General features: G+C 44.8%; 1 protein-coding gene across 6 annotated transcripts in view; it reads left to right on the forward strand.

Moving 5' to 3' along the window:
- Nucleotides 1-1,253: 1,253 nt before the first annotated feature.
- Nucleotides 1,254-15,442, forward strand: part of VAV3 (vav guanine nucleotide exchange factor 3) — a 397,836-nt gene continuing 383,647 nt past the window's right edge. For 2 of the 6 annotated variants that reach the window (XM_089918787.1, XM_089918777.1), the window contains exon 1: nt 1,274-1,795. In XM_089918787.1, the coding sequence (XP_089774913.1) occupies nt 1,592-1,795 (204 nt within the window). In that variant the 5' untranslated portion in view covers nt 1,274-1,591. Of the gene's footprint in view, nt 1,796-15,442 lie in introns of all 6 variants that reach the window. The other 4 variants (XM_089918782.1, XR_016394621.1, XR_016394620.1 and 1 more) reach the window with 4 other exon arrangements.

Below are 15,442 nucleotides of genomic sequence, written 5' to 3' on the forward strand. Positions count from 1 at the left end.
GTACACAGTGTGCTACGCTTGTCACAGGCTAGTGGGAAAGGACGCAGGCTCTGTGCTTAACAGATCAGATATACTTTTAAAAATAACATTTTGACCTGCTTATAAGATTAATATGGTTCACAATAGAAAATTTGAGCTACAGTAATGTAATAGTACAATAAAAAATGATCTAAAATCCCAAGTGATTTCATATTTTATTTTTATTTTCAAAATTTAAAAGAATATATCTCTAAACGGTGACCCAGGACCACATTTACAGAGAGCAGCAAGAGTTCAATGTGGCAATATTTAGCGATAAATAATTTAAACACTATTTTTGGTTTTGAGGGGCAGTGGGAGTAAAAGGGGCAGTTAGGAGTCCCCCCCTAAATTTAAGAAATGAGAATGCACTGCTCAGCCAGCACTAGAGTTCTGGGGTCATGTTCCACTAAGGGTCCCAAAGCTTAGCCCAACTGGTGCAGCTGAAGACTGAGATTTAATTGCGCTCAAACCCGGGCCCGTCGCCGACGCATGCGCAGTGTGGCCGCCGTGGCTCCGTGGGCATTTCACAGGCCTATTTCTCCCCGGCAGGTTTTTGGGCTGTCAGCTGAAGGGCTCGGACTGCGACGCCGAACAGTTCCGAGCCTGAGAGGGCAGAAGGAAACTATCTCTAAGTGAAAAACACCTCGCGTCGAAATAGGCTTGTGGGGGGGGGGCGGGCGGGGAAGGGTTTCAGCAGGCGTCTCCACACACTCACTTTAAGGTGCCAAAACATCTTTACGAGCAACTAACTTGGAGGAACAGGAACTATCTGTGGGAAGAGAATTTAGAGGGTGGAAGGGGGTGAGGGGGTAAAGATCTCTGTAACTTTAAGCGTTGCGTTCTCAACATGCCCTTTGCCTTTTTTTTTTTCTTTCCATTTCTCTGGGGAGTACGGATGCCCCAATTAATCCTTGGCACCTCTCGGACCCTTTAAAAACTGTCATTGCCGTTTAGGAGGTCCTAACAGGAGCCCCCACCGGACTACATTGTTCAGACGCGCTCTCCCCAAACCGGGGAGGCGTCCGGAGAGAAGATCCCCGGGCGCCTGGAGCTGGGTGAGCTCCGCCAACCTGAGGGCTCGTGGTAGGCGGGGGCCCTGGGATCCGCTTGGCTGCCACCGCCCCTCTCCTCCCCCCTCCCCTCCCCTTCCCCGCCCGGGCCGCCGACCCCAGGCCAGGGCGGCGCGCGCTCTCCCACCCGCGCCTCTGGGGATTCGCAGACGGCAGCGAGACTGGCCGGCGTGCTGGGCATGCTCAGTCGCCCGGCGCCGGGCTCGCGAGTAGGAAGCCTGTGCTCGGTCGCCGCCGCCGAGCCGGCCGGGGCGCACGAAGAGCGCGGGGGACTCGCTTGCAGCGGCGGTCGGGCGGCGGTGGACCCGGGCCGAGACCGGAACCAAGCCCCGCGCGGGGCACCCCGTCCGCCTGCCGCGGCTCCTGCTCTCTCGCACAGTCGTACACTTGCAGGAAACGGGCCGACCGCGGCTGGCGTCGGGGAGGCGGAGGAACCGCGGCGGCCGCCGCTGCATCCTCGCCGCCTGCCCCGGCCCGGCAGCGTCCCGGAGCCGTCGGGCATGGAGCCGTGGAAGCAGTGCGCGCTGTGGCTCATCCACTGCAAGGTGCTGCCCGCCAACCACCGGGTGACCTGGGACTCGGCGCAGGTGTTCGACCTGGCTCAGACCCTCCGCGATGGAGTCCTGCTCTGCCAGCTGCTCAACAACCTCCGGGCGCACTCCATCAACCTGAAGGAGATCAACCTGAGGCCGCAGATGTCCCAGGTAAGGAGGCCGGCGCGGGCGCCTCCGCCTCCAGCCGGCAAATCGCATTAATCAGCCGGGTAATTTCTTTGTGTAAATGCAAACATCTAGGTGCGTTCGGTTTCCCCTGCCTCGCAGCCTTCTGCTTTGCGGACCACTTCGGCTTCTTGTACCTTGGCTTGAGATGGTTTAGCTCTTTAGCTGAAGGCTAGGGCCCTGCGTCCTGAGACGGTATGAGGATTTCGTAAGGGCTTTCTGTGAGGCGGGAACAAGCTGACTTAGGGTGCCCTGCACCTACCTGTGTGTGTGTGTGTGCGCGCGCGCGTGTGTGTGGCGGGAGGCAACGAAAGGAATTTGATCCAGCTCTTTTATAGTAACGATGGAGAGGCATGAAAGGAGCTGATGGGGGTAATTTTGCCTTTAGTCTGTTCTTTTGCTTTGCGTTTCGCCCCCATGTTTTCTTGAAAGCGGAACCATGACATAAAGAGGACTCTAGGAAGTGGAGGGCGTTCCGGTACCGTTATCTGTACAGGAATGACACTGGCCAAAGGGCGGAAAAGGGATCACAACAAGGCGGCTGCCCCGAAAGCCCCCTGAGCTTGTGGCCAGCTGGCAAGCTACATGGTTGGGTTTATAGCTAGGCTTAAGCCATGTGAGAAGGAGCAAGTCTAGTCTCTCCCAGCAGCGACAGGAAACGAGAAGTTTCGCTCCAGATTCCTCTTTCCTTCATTTGGTGGTTGCTCAGGTGGTGTGGTGCACTCTTGGCTCCTGTGGCTGGAGCCTTTCCTGGAGGTGCCTCTTTGGGGGGTTAAAAAAATGCAACTCTGGAAGGCTGTGTGCACCCTAGAGTAAACTCAAAAGTCTCAACTCACTGGAATGGTAGTTTCTTGGTCCCGTCAGAAAGTTTGCATGCAGAAAGCTGTTAAACACAAGTCAATACATCTGTTTTCTCTTTCAGAATGTAAAAAAACACTTTCAACTTACAAGGGAGAGGAAACAGTCCCTTCCATGACACACTTTACCACTAATCCTGAATGATACAGAGCCTCAGCTATTTAGCAACCAGAACAGTGCCTTTTACAGCGGAACTGACTTTATATAACGAATAACTATGTTTCTAAACTTAGGGCACACACATTCCTCTCTTCTTGATGTCAGCGTTTCATCAGGGCCTCTCTGCACCTCAAATTCTGCATCCCTTGCCTGTCTACCTTCAACCTGCTGGTTAGTGGTCCCCAAGAAAGAACAGGCTTGTAAGTGGTGAGAGCCATATGGTTTTAGAAGTGAGATAATTTATTTCGTACTCTCCCATGAGCCTGGGTGGTAACTGCTAACTCTACGGACCACTTAAGTGTTGTCCCAATTCAGGATATCCTGCCCAAGGGTTTAACAGACATTTCCATTAAGCTGGGAGTTGCTGCTCTCAACAGAGTTCTGTAGGAAGCTGCAGGTGATTATCCAGTCTGCAGATTCCCATTTTCCACCTGGCCTATGGCCTCAGGATGCCTTGGCCCACCAGCAGGGAGTACAGTACTGTGCTCATGTCCTGAAACTTCAGTTGCCCGGAACCCCTAGGGGCTGTTCAGTAAGTTGTTCTCAATAATGAAGTATTCTGGACAGCTGAGGATCTTCCTATTTCAAGCTTCTAACCTTTACTTGAATTGTAACAATGGATGAAATTTTTTTCAAATTTTTTTTGCTCTTTCTTCCCCTTGTGGAATATAGTAGATGTAATTTAATCTTTTTGTTGACAAAGGATTGTCATTATAAGCATCATTAATGAAAATTGAGCACATATGCTGCTCTAAGAACTCTATTCCCTACTGGGAGTACCACAATGAACACCTCAGGATCCTTGCCCTAAAGGAATTATTACACTGTTGTATCATATAAGCCACCAGGTTATAATGAACTAAACAGCTGAATGACCTTCCTTAGGCTGTTGTGCTTTTGGGCTCTTAACCCTAAGCATTCGAAAGTTAGTACCTGAATATGGTGATGTCTCTTTTTGTTGCCTTCTTGATTCTTGGCCACATTGCAGAGAGATAAGGTTTCTGAACAGCTGAGTGCTGGACAGGTGAGCTTGTATTATAGAGGTTGTCCTCAAATCCTTAAATGAGATTGAGTGCATGTTTTCATTAAATACTTCATTGATGTATTTAACATGCCTACAGTGACCAGCAGATACTATGCACTTAATAGGTGTTCACTATTAGCAAAATTACTTAAAACTTTTTTTTTCTGCTATTGTCACATTAAGAGTAATAGGTTATAATCAAAATTTTAAAACGGTTGCAAGGTCTTCAAGTTCCTTTGGGCTGACATCTCTATTTCTGCCTCTAACTACTCATATCTTTCTTGGTGAAGGTTCTGGCTGCTTCTGGTTATAAGGCTTCTGTGCCATGAGCTCTATCCATACTATATAGTGAATAACCTAATAACCCAGTGAAACCCTGACATACGCCCCAGCAGACTTTACTCTTCTGAATTTAGAGCTGTCATTACTAGTATTTGTGGCTTTTGCCATGTCTAAGACTCATTCTGTCCATCCAGCTTAGGTTCTGTTGAAGATATTAACTTGAAATAAACGATTTCCTTTTAGCGCCTGATCTTCTGAGCCAGGAAAAAACTGGAGGCTCTCAGTTCAGAGTTTTGTGGTATTTGAGACTGTTATGAACAGATGTTGACACAAAAAATTTTAGCGTATAGATGTCTTATTGTTTTTAAGTTTTCAGAAAGAGGCTATGAATAGCCTCTTTTAATAAGAGTGTGTACCTCCAATGAGTGGGATTTATTCTACTCTGTTAGCCTTCTGCCTTGTTTGTGTTAAAAAATAATAACCCTGCAAATAATTAAACAATTTTAGGTTTGAATCTTGGAGTCTTAAGTTAATCAATTGTCCTCCAAAATAAAATTATAAATGGGACCCCGATTCTCTTACTTAGTAATTGTTCTTTTTGGCTGTGGACATCAGCCTTTTTTTGGGTCTTGCTATGTTGGTAAGAGGACAATCTTCTTTAGTTCAAAATAGGTCCTTTTTTTGTAACCCTGATTTAGATTTGTTTTTATTAGTTAAGGTGGTAAACATTAATCACATTTAGTTACACATTTAACATATTCCTTTTATTATAAAGAAAAAATTAAATAAAACCCAGATGATCCATGAAAATCCACACAATCCATGAAATCTGGTCTCTGTATATACTAGACAGATTTATTTTTCATCTAAAACAGTGTTCTAGCTAGGATACCAAGCACATACATGACATTGGAAGAGAAGAGCCTTCCTGTGCTAGTTGTACTGGGGGTGCAACGTGGAAGACTGTGGGTTGTGGGCTTGATGTCACTTTTGGTGGTTAAGAAGTTCTCCATAAGTGCCTATAATTAACCATGGATGTATCATCAATGAAATTATCTGAATCTTACTATTTTGTAATTTTAAATTTTGCTTTATATTATGTCATAGGATGGGAATAACACATTTGATAAATTTACTGACCACTATGTACCGTGTAGGTAAACTTCGAATTTTCTTAAAATGACTTATTCAGGTTTCAAGGGTTCCTTGAACAAATGTTTGTTCCTCCTATGTGCCAGGCACTGTTGTAGGCACTGGCATGGAGCAGTAAACAAACTCAATGGAGTTCCTGCCCTAAAAGGACTTATATTTTAGTCGGGGACAATAAATAAATAAATGGCTGTAGAATGTGATGTGCTGTGAAGAGAGATGGACCTGGGTGAGGGACTAGAGGGAAATGTGATTTGATTTTATGGAAGGTAGTCAAGAAAGGCTTCTCTCAGGAGATGCCAATTGAGCAGGAGCTGAAGGGAGTGAGAGAAGGCAGGAATGTGGATGTTTGGGAGAAGAAAATTCCTGGCAGAGGGAACACCAAGGTCTTGAGGTAATTAAATGGTGGGTAAACTGAAGGAACAGCCAGAGGCCAGTGGGCTGGAGGACAGTGAGTGTGGGAAGGGGTCGTAGGGATGAGGTGAGAGGGAAAATGGGGGCCAGATTTTTAGGACTTGTGGGCCATTGTAAGGACGTTCACCCTGGGTGAAATAGGAATCACGTGGCTTGACTTACCTTTTCAACAGGGTCACTCTGGCTGCTATGTTGAGAATAGACCACAGAGCAGCCAGGATGGAAGAGTCAGGCTAAGGCCATCATTCGGGCAAGTGGTGGTGGTGGCTCTGACCAGAGTGATAGCAGGGCAGGTGGTGAGAAGGAATCCAACCCTAGGTATATTTTGAAGATAAAGCCAGCCAGGGTTTATTGATGGAATCACATGAGCAGTATGAGAAGAAGAGAGGAGCCAGGAATAAATCCAGGGTTTCTGGCCTGAGGAATTGAACTGATGGAGTTGCCACTTACTGAGATGGAGAAGATGGGAGGAAGAAGAGCTTTGGGGGTTGGGGGTAGGGAGAGGGGGAGGACAGTCTGGAGCTAGTTATGTCTGAAATGCCCAGCAGGCATCTAGATGCTGAGCAGGCAGCTGGAGAAATTGGAGATGGGAGAGGAAAGGTTTGCAGTCATCAGGGTATAGGTGGTATTTAAAATCTCAGCACTGGATGATATCACCTAGGGAGTAGTGTAGGAAGAAAAGATCAGACGCGAGAGCCTTGGGGCCTGCCCATGTGTCAAGGGTAGAGAGATGGGAACCGGTAAGGAGTTGGGAGGGAATGGCCACGGGGAAGGAGAGAAGTCAACAGAGTATGGTTCTAGCAAACCAGGTGAATAAAGTGTTTCTAGAAGGAGTGATTAGACACGTCAAATGCTGCTCTTCAAGTGGAAAAAGGATTGAAGATAGAATATTGTATTAAGCAATATGAAGTTCTTTGGTGACCTTGGCAAAAACAGATTTGGTGTGTGATGGGCAAACCCTCCACTGGAGAAGAGGGGCGAATGGGAGAGGATCTAGACCACGAATATAGACATGTGTTAGGGGGTGATTTTGCTGTGGAGAGAGCAGATAAATGGGGTAGTGGCTAGTAGGGGAAAAGAGATCAAGAGGGTTTTCTTATCATACAGAATTTTTATTTAATACCGATTACAAGAACTCTTTTAAGATTCAGACAAATTTTGTCATATGGCACACTTGTATATATGTATATGTGTGGGAAAAATATGTGTGTATATAAGAAAATGTAAATGAAATATATTTAATGTGTATTTTCCGCGGAGCACCATGTGTTGGTGATGCAGCATTTCTAAAAGAATTCATCACTTTTGTTCCCAGGATTTCCTTCCAAGCTCCTAACACACAGTTGGGTTTTTATTGCTGTTACTACTTCTTAAAGTTAAAGAGAGCTTTATTTCTGCTATACATAACTGTACATTATTTTAAAACTATTATTATATGAGTTTTAGCATTAAGGTGTGCTTCCCAAATGCGTGTCTGCATCCTCCCCCCTCCCCCCACCCCCGCCCCAGGTACTGCTGTGTGAAGATTACTGGGTTATACAGAAGAGAGAAAAAAGGCTGTCATTGTCCAAAAAGAGTGGTGTGCCAGTTATATTTTTAGCCAGTCAGTTCAGAAAATAATGTCATTATTTAACCTTTCTTCTCAGGAGTCAGTAACCTTTTTGCCATTTGTTGGATTATTCTCTTGGCCAGCATAAATTTAAACTTGACACCGATCAAGATCTTTTCATGTGAAGTACCTCAGGCGTCTTAAGCACTTGTTCTGTCTGCATACTTGATGGCTTAACCTGGGCTCTCCAGGAACCAGAGCCTGGGGTAAATGATTGAAGTGCTGAAACTTTATGGGTGAGGTGCAATCCCATGGTTGTCAGAGTGAACAAAATGAGCAAGTGCCTTTTTTTTTTAAGATGGGGAAAATTATATCATGTTTGTAATGCAGATAGGATTGATCCAGTCTAGATCACCACTGATTTCCTAACTTTCAAATACAACATACTCTTTTTAGATTATTTTTCTTAAACTCACAGTGGCAATTTACATTATTGACTTTTCCTTCCGTCCTGAAACTCTTAACTGTCATCACACTATACTCTCCTGGTTCTCTCGTACCTTTTAAATATTTATTTATTTATTTATTTGGCTGCGTGGGGTCTTAGTTGCAGCACGTGGGATCTTCGTTGCGGCATGCGGGCTCAGTAGTAGCGGCACGCTGGCTTAGTTGTCCTGCGGCCTGTGGGATCTTAATTCCCCAACCAGGGATCGACCCCGCATCCCCCTGCATTGGAAGGCGGATTCTTAACCACTGGACCACCAGGAAGTCCCTCTTGTACCTTTTGTATTCCTTCTCAGCTTCCTTTGCTGGCTTCTCTTTAAACATACCTTAAGAATTTTAGAGTTTTCTCCTTCGTTGCCTTTTTTCGTATCCTCTTCCCTGTATCATCTCATGACACTGTGGCGTTACCTCCTTTTCATACCCTGATGGACCGCATGTTCATGGTGACAGCCTATATCTGCCTGTTTTATGCCCCCACCTCTGTGGTTACAGTTACTGCTTGGATGGAGGGATGAGAATCACGTGATCAGAGTTCACTGTGGAAAGTTCAGCGACAGCAGAGTGAAGGATGAATTGGATGGGGTGGAGCTGGGCATGAGAAAGACTCCTGCTGAAGCTCAGTTAGGGGAGGAGGAGGCCAGTGGATGCGAGGCCAGAGAAGGGGTGGGAGTGGAAGCATAGGAACGAATGAGAAAGATGAGAGAGAATGAAGAGTTGTAATGCACCAGACTTTGGGACCTCTTAGGTGCAGTACTAGTGGAAAGTATCTAGGATGAGCCTCAGGTTTCAGGCTTGGGTGACTAGGGGAATAGAGAGGAGGTGCAGATGTCAAAGGGAAAGGGGCACAATCAGTTTTGGATGTTGAGTTTGAAGTTGTTACTAGTTACCTTCCGTATTCTGTTTCAAGCATCCTACTCTCTTACTAATCCTTCCTTTCTGGATTATTCTACTAATACCTAAAATTCAACAATCTTTTGAACTGTTGGTCCCACCACCTCTTCACTGCCTTCGTGTCTTCATTTCCCTCCTACTCAGCTTAAATACCACGGTCATTATAGTTACTTCCTTAGCTTCTCTTGGTTGGTGATACTCATTTGGGTAAAATATAACCCTGGTTAAATCCAACTCTCTACTTGCTCCCTGCCTGCAATTCAGCTGCTGAACCTGACGGGTGGAGGAAAACCCATACCACCTGAGTGCTCTCACTTTAAATTCACGATCCCTAACCTCAGGTGGGCGCCTCAGGCAACCCAGCCATCTGAGTACATGTCTCTAGACCAGACATTCTCAAAGTGTGATCTGGGGGCCTCTGATAGTCCCTAAAATGCTTTTAGGGGTTCCCTAAGGTCGCACATTCTTTTAATAATATTTTTAAGACACTGTTTGCCTTTTCTCACTCTTCCTTTCCCATGAGTGTATAGTGTTTTCCCAAAGCTACATGCTGCTGACCTGTGATTGTGTGTTTGTGTATGTTTTAAAGATTTCTCACTTTAGAATTCTAGTATGTTTGGTGTTGATAGATATAACCCCTATAAGAAAAAGCTGCTGAGGATTCTCACTCATTATTTTTTTAGGAGTGTAAAGGGGTACTGAGACCAATTTGAAAACTGCCCTAGACCGTTCAATTTCTGACTCTCCCAGATGCCTGTCTGGTACCTTTTCTTCTTGAACCTGCATCTTCATTCTCCCTCTCAACTGGTGATGTTGCTTCCTATTCCACCGAGAAAACAGACACAGTCAGAGGAGAGCTTCCTCAGGCGCCCACCTTCCTGCATCTTGCCCGTAGACGATGCTTTCTGTCCTCTTCTGTGGGTGAATTATCAATGCTCCTAGCAGAGGCCAGTTCCTCCTTCACTCTATCTCTGTGCTTTCCTACATCTTCCGTTCTCTCCTGGATCTTTTTGTTTGCATGCACGGGATACATTTTCAAGGTAGAGCCACAAAGGCTTGCTGATGAGCGTTGGGTATGATGGAGAGTGACTAAGGACTCCTAAAGTTTGACCTGAACTACTGGGGCAGGTCAGCATAACCTCCTTATAACTGTTCCCATGGACCATGGGATAAAATCCAAGCTCCTTGGTAAGCATTGCAGGGACCCGTGGGCTGGTCCTGCTTCATGTCTCAAAGCTCTTTCAACTGTGTGCTCCTGACCTTTTCGTGGCTTCTCAAATGAACTATGCTGCTATTGCGTTTGCCTGTTTCTCTACTTGAAGGATCCTTTCTCATTAGTCTGAAGGAAGACTTGGTTCAAGGGCCCTTTGCAGTGAGGGCCGCCTAACTCCTTCCGCAGGTGTGGCTGATCACTTACTACTCTGTGCCACGCTGTATAGTGTACGTGGGTGGAGGGCAGCATTCCCTACACTGTTTTGCAATCTTTTTCTTATCTCTCTCCCTTCCAGGCTGTGACCTGCTTGAGGCTATCATAGGCTTTTTCATTTATATACATCTCTAGAATCTGACCCAGGGACTCATACGAAACATGCATACATAAGTAGGCATTAATGATACTTACTGAAAATGATAACTCTTAGTTTACTACCTTGTCAAACACACCTATATAAAATTTAATAAGATGTGCTAAGCACTATGTCATTAAAAACCCAAAACATCTGTTCTTTAAGTGGCATTACTACTAATAGCAGATAACATTACTCTGCTACTTACCACCTGAGTGACTTCCAGAAAGTGCCTGAACCTGTCTGTTCTTCAACTTCTTTATATCTCAAAAGCAGGCGTGATAAAAGAACCTACCTCCTGGAGTGGTTGTGAGGACTAAATGAACTAATTATCCCTATGCTTGGCACATAACAAATGCTCAATAAATGTTCACTACTTTTACTACAATTATTACTACTGTTTCTGCAGAAACACTCCAGGCAGTGTGTTAATACCTTCCTTGCATTATGTCATCCAGTCATCACAACACCATGAGGCGGGCACTGATATTCATCCCCGCGATACTCTCCAAGGCTAAGAGGAGTTAGTAACTTGTACTAACAAGTAGTGGTAGAGGCAAGATGAGAATTAAAACATTTATAGTGAACTGAGTTCCCATCCACAAGGCTGTTGGCATATCTGAATGTGAGAACTTTTTCTTTTTTTTTCACTCTCTTTTGCTCTCGTGGCATTCCTGTGGAGGAATGCTGTTATTGGTTTTGTGGCTGTTGATTATAGCACCTCCACACTGAGCTGGATATTGAATAATAATTTTGGTTTAGGGTATTGAATGTACCAACTGGATGGTCTTATATGCATTTATCACACGAATCAGTATGAAATGGGAGATAGGCTTTTGACAGGTATACAGTGGGGAAAGGAAAAAAGCAGATAGAAAAGCTAAGGAAAGTTAACGAAAGGAAAGGAGAAAATGAGTGTATGCTGGTCCCTTTCGGCCTTTTAACACTGTGCCTCCTGACAGCTGGTCTCGAGCACATAGTTTAATGCCCTACTCTTGAGCAGGGTCAGGACTGCTTACATTTCCCTGGGCAACAGGAACACCATTGTTTTAAATGGCATGTTTTCAAGTGATTGTCTTTTTTTTCTTTTATGTATTATAATCACTCTTGTAAATTCACAGGCATCTATTGTTAGCTGTTAATTGGAATGCTATATCCCACTCTTTTTTCCCCTGTTAACACAGACCCTGAATGATGTTAAGGACAGTCACAAATTCACATTCTGCCTTTCCCCGTCTCAAGCATTTACAGGACAGAACCATGAAAAGCGAAGGAAGCAGCTACTTCTGAATTTCATGGAAAAACTATTTTAGAATTGTATTTTATGCTGCTATCTGAATGTGCTTTCAAAATATGTATTGCAAGACGTGTAGTCAGCTTTTGAGTGGTTTGCTTAACAGGAAGCCAGCAGCATATGCTGCTCACAGGGGAGTGCCCTAAAGGGTCAATTAATATGGAATATTTAATGAAACACTTGATACTCACCTTCCCTGATTTTCAAAGTGCTTGTCTTAAAATAGGTCTGGAACAGCTGGCCTGAATAAACAAGCATCAGGCCTCTGTGCCCACTAAGTCAGGAGCCTTTTCCTGGGGGTGTGGTTTAATGAAAAGACTTCAGGCCAGGAGTGAGGAGACCCAGGTTCTAGTCCCAGCTCTGTCCCTGACATGTGACCTTAGCAAATACCTGCTTCTCTTTGTCTCCACCTTCCATACTTACAGCAATGATAGAAAATACATATACGGCAATGTGCTAAAAAGCAGCTAAATTTTTTACACATACTTAGATCTCACTTAGGAGGTATTACTTTTTTTTTCTAACATCTTTATTGGAGTATAATTACTTTACAATGTTGTGTTAGTTTCTGCTGTATAACAAAGTGAATCAGCTCTATGTATACATATATCCCCATATCCCCTCCGTCTTGCGTCTCCCTCCCACCCTCTCTATCCCACCCCTCGAGGTGGTCACAGAGCACCTGAGCTGATCTCCCCGTGCTATGCAGCTTCTTCCCACTAGCTATCTGTTTTACATTTGGTGGTGTATATATGTCCGTGCCACTCTCTCACTTCGTCCCAGCTTACCCTTCCCCTGCTAGGAGGCATCACCTTTCATGAGGAGAGCTTTGGGACAAGGCAGAAATGTTTAAATCCCAGCTCTGGTACTTAACTTTCCCAAGGTCATAGAATTGTTAGTTTCCTTGCTGAGTCTCAGTTTCCTCCTATAATAGGCAAGAAATAGTAAAATCTACTTTGCAGGATGTGGTGAGAATTCAATAATATATGTAAAATGCCTGGGCATAGTAGGTGTTCGGCAAGATTTTATTTCCTTCCTTCTCCCCCCACCTCCTTGATCCTCATAAGAGGCAGGAAGAACAAGGTCTTATCTCTGCTCTACAGAGAAGGAAGCTGAGATGTGCACTGGCTAAAGGACTTTTCTCAAGGTCACGGATAGGAAGTGGTAAAGACAGGACTTGAGTCCAATTGTCCTAATTCTAAATTCAGTGAAGTTTCCCATTCCTGCTACCAGGCTCAGCTGATAGATGGTGAATTGCATGAGCAAATGACTGGGAACATGCTTGGAGAAAGCAAGGCCTGTTCTGCAAATGTAAAATGACATTATTATTTTGCACTGAAGTTTGCTGTATTTAAAATAGAAACATCTAAAATAATGAAACCAGATTTCAGTTATTTTAGAGTCTGATTGTCTAGTTTGTGGATTATTGGATTTTTGGTAGTTTCAAAGCTCTTCTGCTTTCTGCTTGGTTCTGTTTTCATGGAAATTTGTGCATATGGTTGATTGATTAATCAAATTATCCATTTGTCTGCTAAATATTGGGCTTTGTAGTAGATGCTGAGGATTCAAAGGTGAATAAAACTCAACCCCTGACCCTGTGTTGCTTTTAGGCTACACAGCACGGATTTTACCTCAGACATGCCCTTATAAAACGGGGGGATGGGAAGGGAGACTTGAGTTAGAGTGATGGGCATGGCAAACGTTTGGTAGGTGGGTGATGCTTTTTTGGATGCATTGTTAATTTGCTGATGTTCAGGGCATGATGTTAACATCACAGAATGGATTATGTGTGTGCCTGGCCCATGGTATAGCTCTCCTTTCCATAGACCTTTGTCTAGTACCTCCTCTTGCGTGCGAGGCACTGAAAGCAGAAAGATACATTACGCGGAGTTTCTGCTTTTGAGGGGCTGGGAGAAAGCAGATCTGACCCTGGAGTGAGGCTTTTGCAAGAATGAGAAAGGAAGTCACTGGATGCTGCAAGGCCGGTGCAAAAATGCACGCAGCTGGGTGAGAGAGATGAGACCCGGAAGAGGACAGACATGAGTGGTTACTAGAGAGGAAGAAGGTTTGTGAAAGAAAACTAGGTGGGGAGAGTGTGTGTGAGACGGAGGATGTACAAAGACATTCAGACTTCGGTGATGTCCCCAAAGAAGGCAGTTATTCTGAGCACTGATAACGTTAGTACTGGAGTAGGGCTGTACCGTTGGCATTTGGCCGTGAAGATGTTCAATTACATCTGCCTGGTGTGTGGCCTGGAGCATCAGAGGATGGCCTATTCTCTTGAATATCTTAAAAGCTGAGGGAGCAGAGACTACAGAGTCAGACTGCTTAGTGGGCACGTAAAGTAAAGCACGGAGAGCTGGAGGCCTGCTCACTCTGCCTCTAACCGCCTGGCTTGCCACCTCTGCCTCCCACCTGTCAGAACCTTTCCTTATCCTCCCTGTGCCCTTCTGTTGATTGACATCTCCTCCTTCCCTGGTCCTTTTGTCCTTGGCTGTATACTCCAAAGTCCTGTCTGGATCTGTGCGGTCAGCTATTCCACTTTCGTCCCCAATCCCTTTCACCTTCTGTGACCTCAGATGGGCCAGCCTGGAGCACCCTTCTCCACAGTCTTTCCTGTTCTCGCGTGTGAGCTGAAGAGAGCTGTCAATGTCAGCACACCAGCCTGTTTTTACTGTCCAGCTTCACTGTAGCCTCATGCTGTTTTTCTCACCTCTTTGCCATGCCTCATGTCTTTTTGGCTTCCTCTCATTCCCTCACTCAGATGCCAACCCTCTAAAGCCACACTCCCTGAGCCCCTGACTCTCCTCCAGTCCCTGCAAGTTCACCTGGCTCTCATTATTACCACCCAGCCCTCCTGAGTTTGGACTTGGCCTCAGTCTGTCTCATCCACTACCCATGATGGTGACCATTATTACTGTCATGAGAGGGAGCGACTGTTGCAAACTTTACAAGTTACATTTGTACATTTTTTGACCTTCCGACTACCAAGGGGTCTTGAAGGGAATATTTAATCAATGAAAATCCCAGAGGCAACCAGGTGTTATGAAAACAGTGATTCTGAGAAGTTCAACTCTGTGCACTAGCAGTACTTCTTTTGGTTTGTGGTCTGCAGAGCCCAGGGGTGTGACGTAGTGAACATCCACTGAACAAACCAGAAGCTCTCAAGCCATTTTTGTCAGTTCCCAGCAGGTCTGAGGCTGCATGTGCCCCCTGGCAACCAGCTCATAGTGTCTGCTTATTTTAGTAAGCCTTTTCTTTTATGGTAATGTTATCATTCAATTAGTGCAACATTCACTTAATTGTATATGTGGGGCCTGACAGCAGAGGAACGTGGATCTAGAATAATCCATCACTTATTGATACTCCAAAGTGTGGATTCAGCAGAAGATTATTAAATTCCCCGGCATTTGACCTGCAAATATGAGAAAGTATTTGTTGGCTAGAGAAATTTAGTTAACTTAGTTCATAGGCAGCCACACAAGAAATGCTTGACTTCAGATTATTTATGATGACAGAGTACTTGGCAATAGAGTCTTTCATTTGCCCATAAACTGTACTTGGAGATTCAGTAGAATACCGCTATTCATCCGCAGTGAGGGGGAAGCAAGAACTGAGATTTCTGGAGCTCAGAATGAGCGCCAACGTGAAAAGATTTGGGTGCTTCCAGAGACACTGTTTAAGGAAAGAATGTGACATAATTGCTGTTTATCAGTTCCATCCCAGTAGATTCTAAAACATGAAGCTGGATTCTTGAGCGTTATTTATGCAGCAGCCCTGATAGTTAAACCTTACTGAGTTTTCAGTCTTTTCAAATATATAGTTATATTTAATGACCTTAGTTAAGAGAAAAGTCGTAAAATTTGGTAAAGGGTTTAATTTTTTCCCTTCAATGTTTAATACATGATTCACCAGTTTTAATAATACATATAAATTAATTTCT

This window comes from Delphinapterus leucas, chromosome 1, assembly GCF_059928025.1.
Source record: "Delphinapterus leucas isolate spDelLeu-1000000601 "Yukka" chromosome 1, BTC_Dleu_Yukka2, whole genome shotgun sequence".
In the NCBI taxonomy this organism is placed as follows: domain Eukaryota; kingdom Metazoa; phylum Chordata; class Mammalia; order Artiodactyla; family Monodontidae; genus Delphinapterus; species Delphinapterus leucas.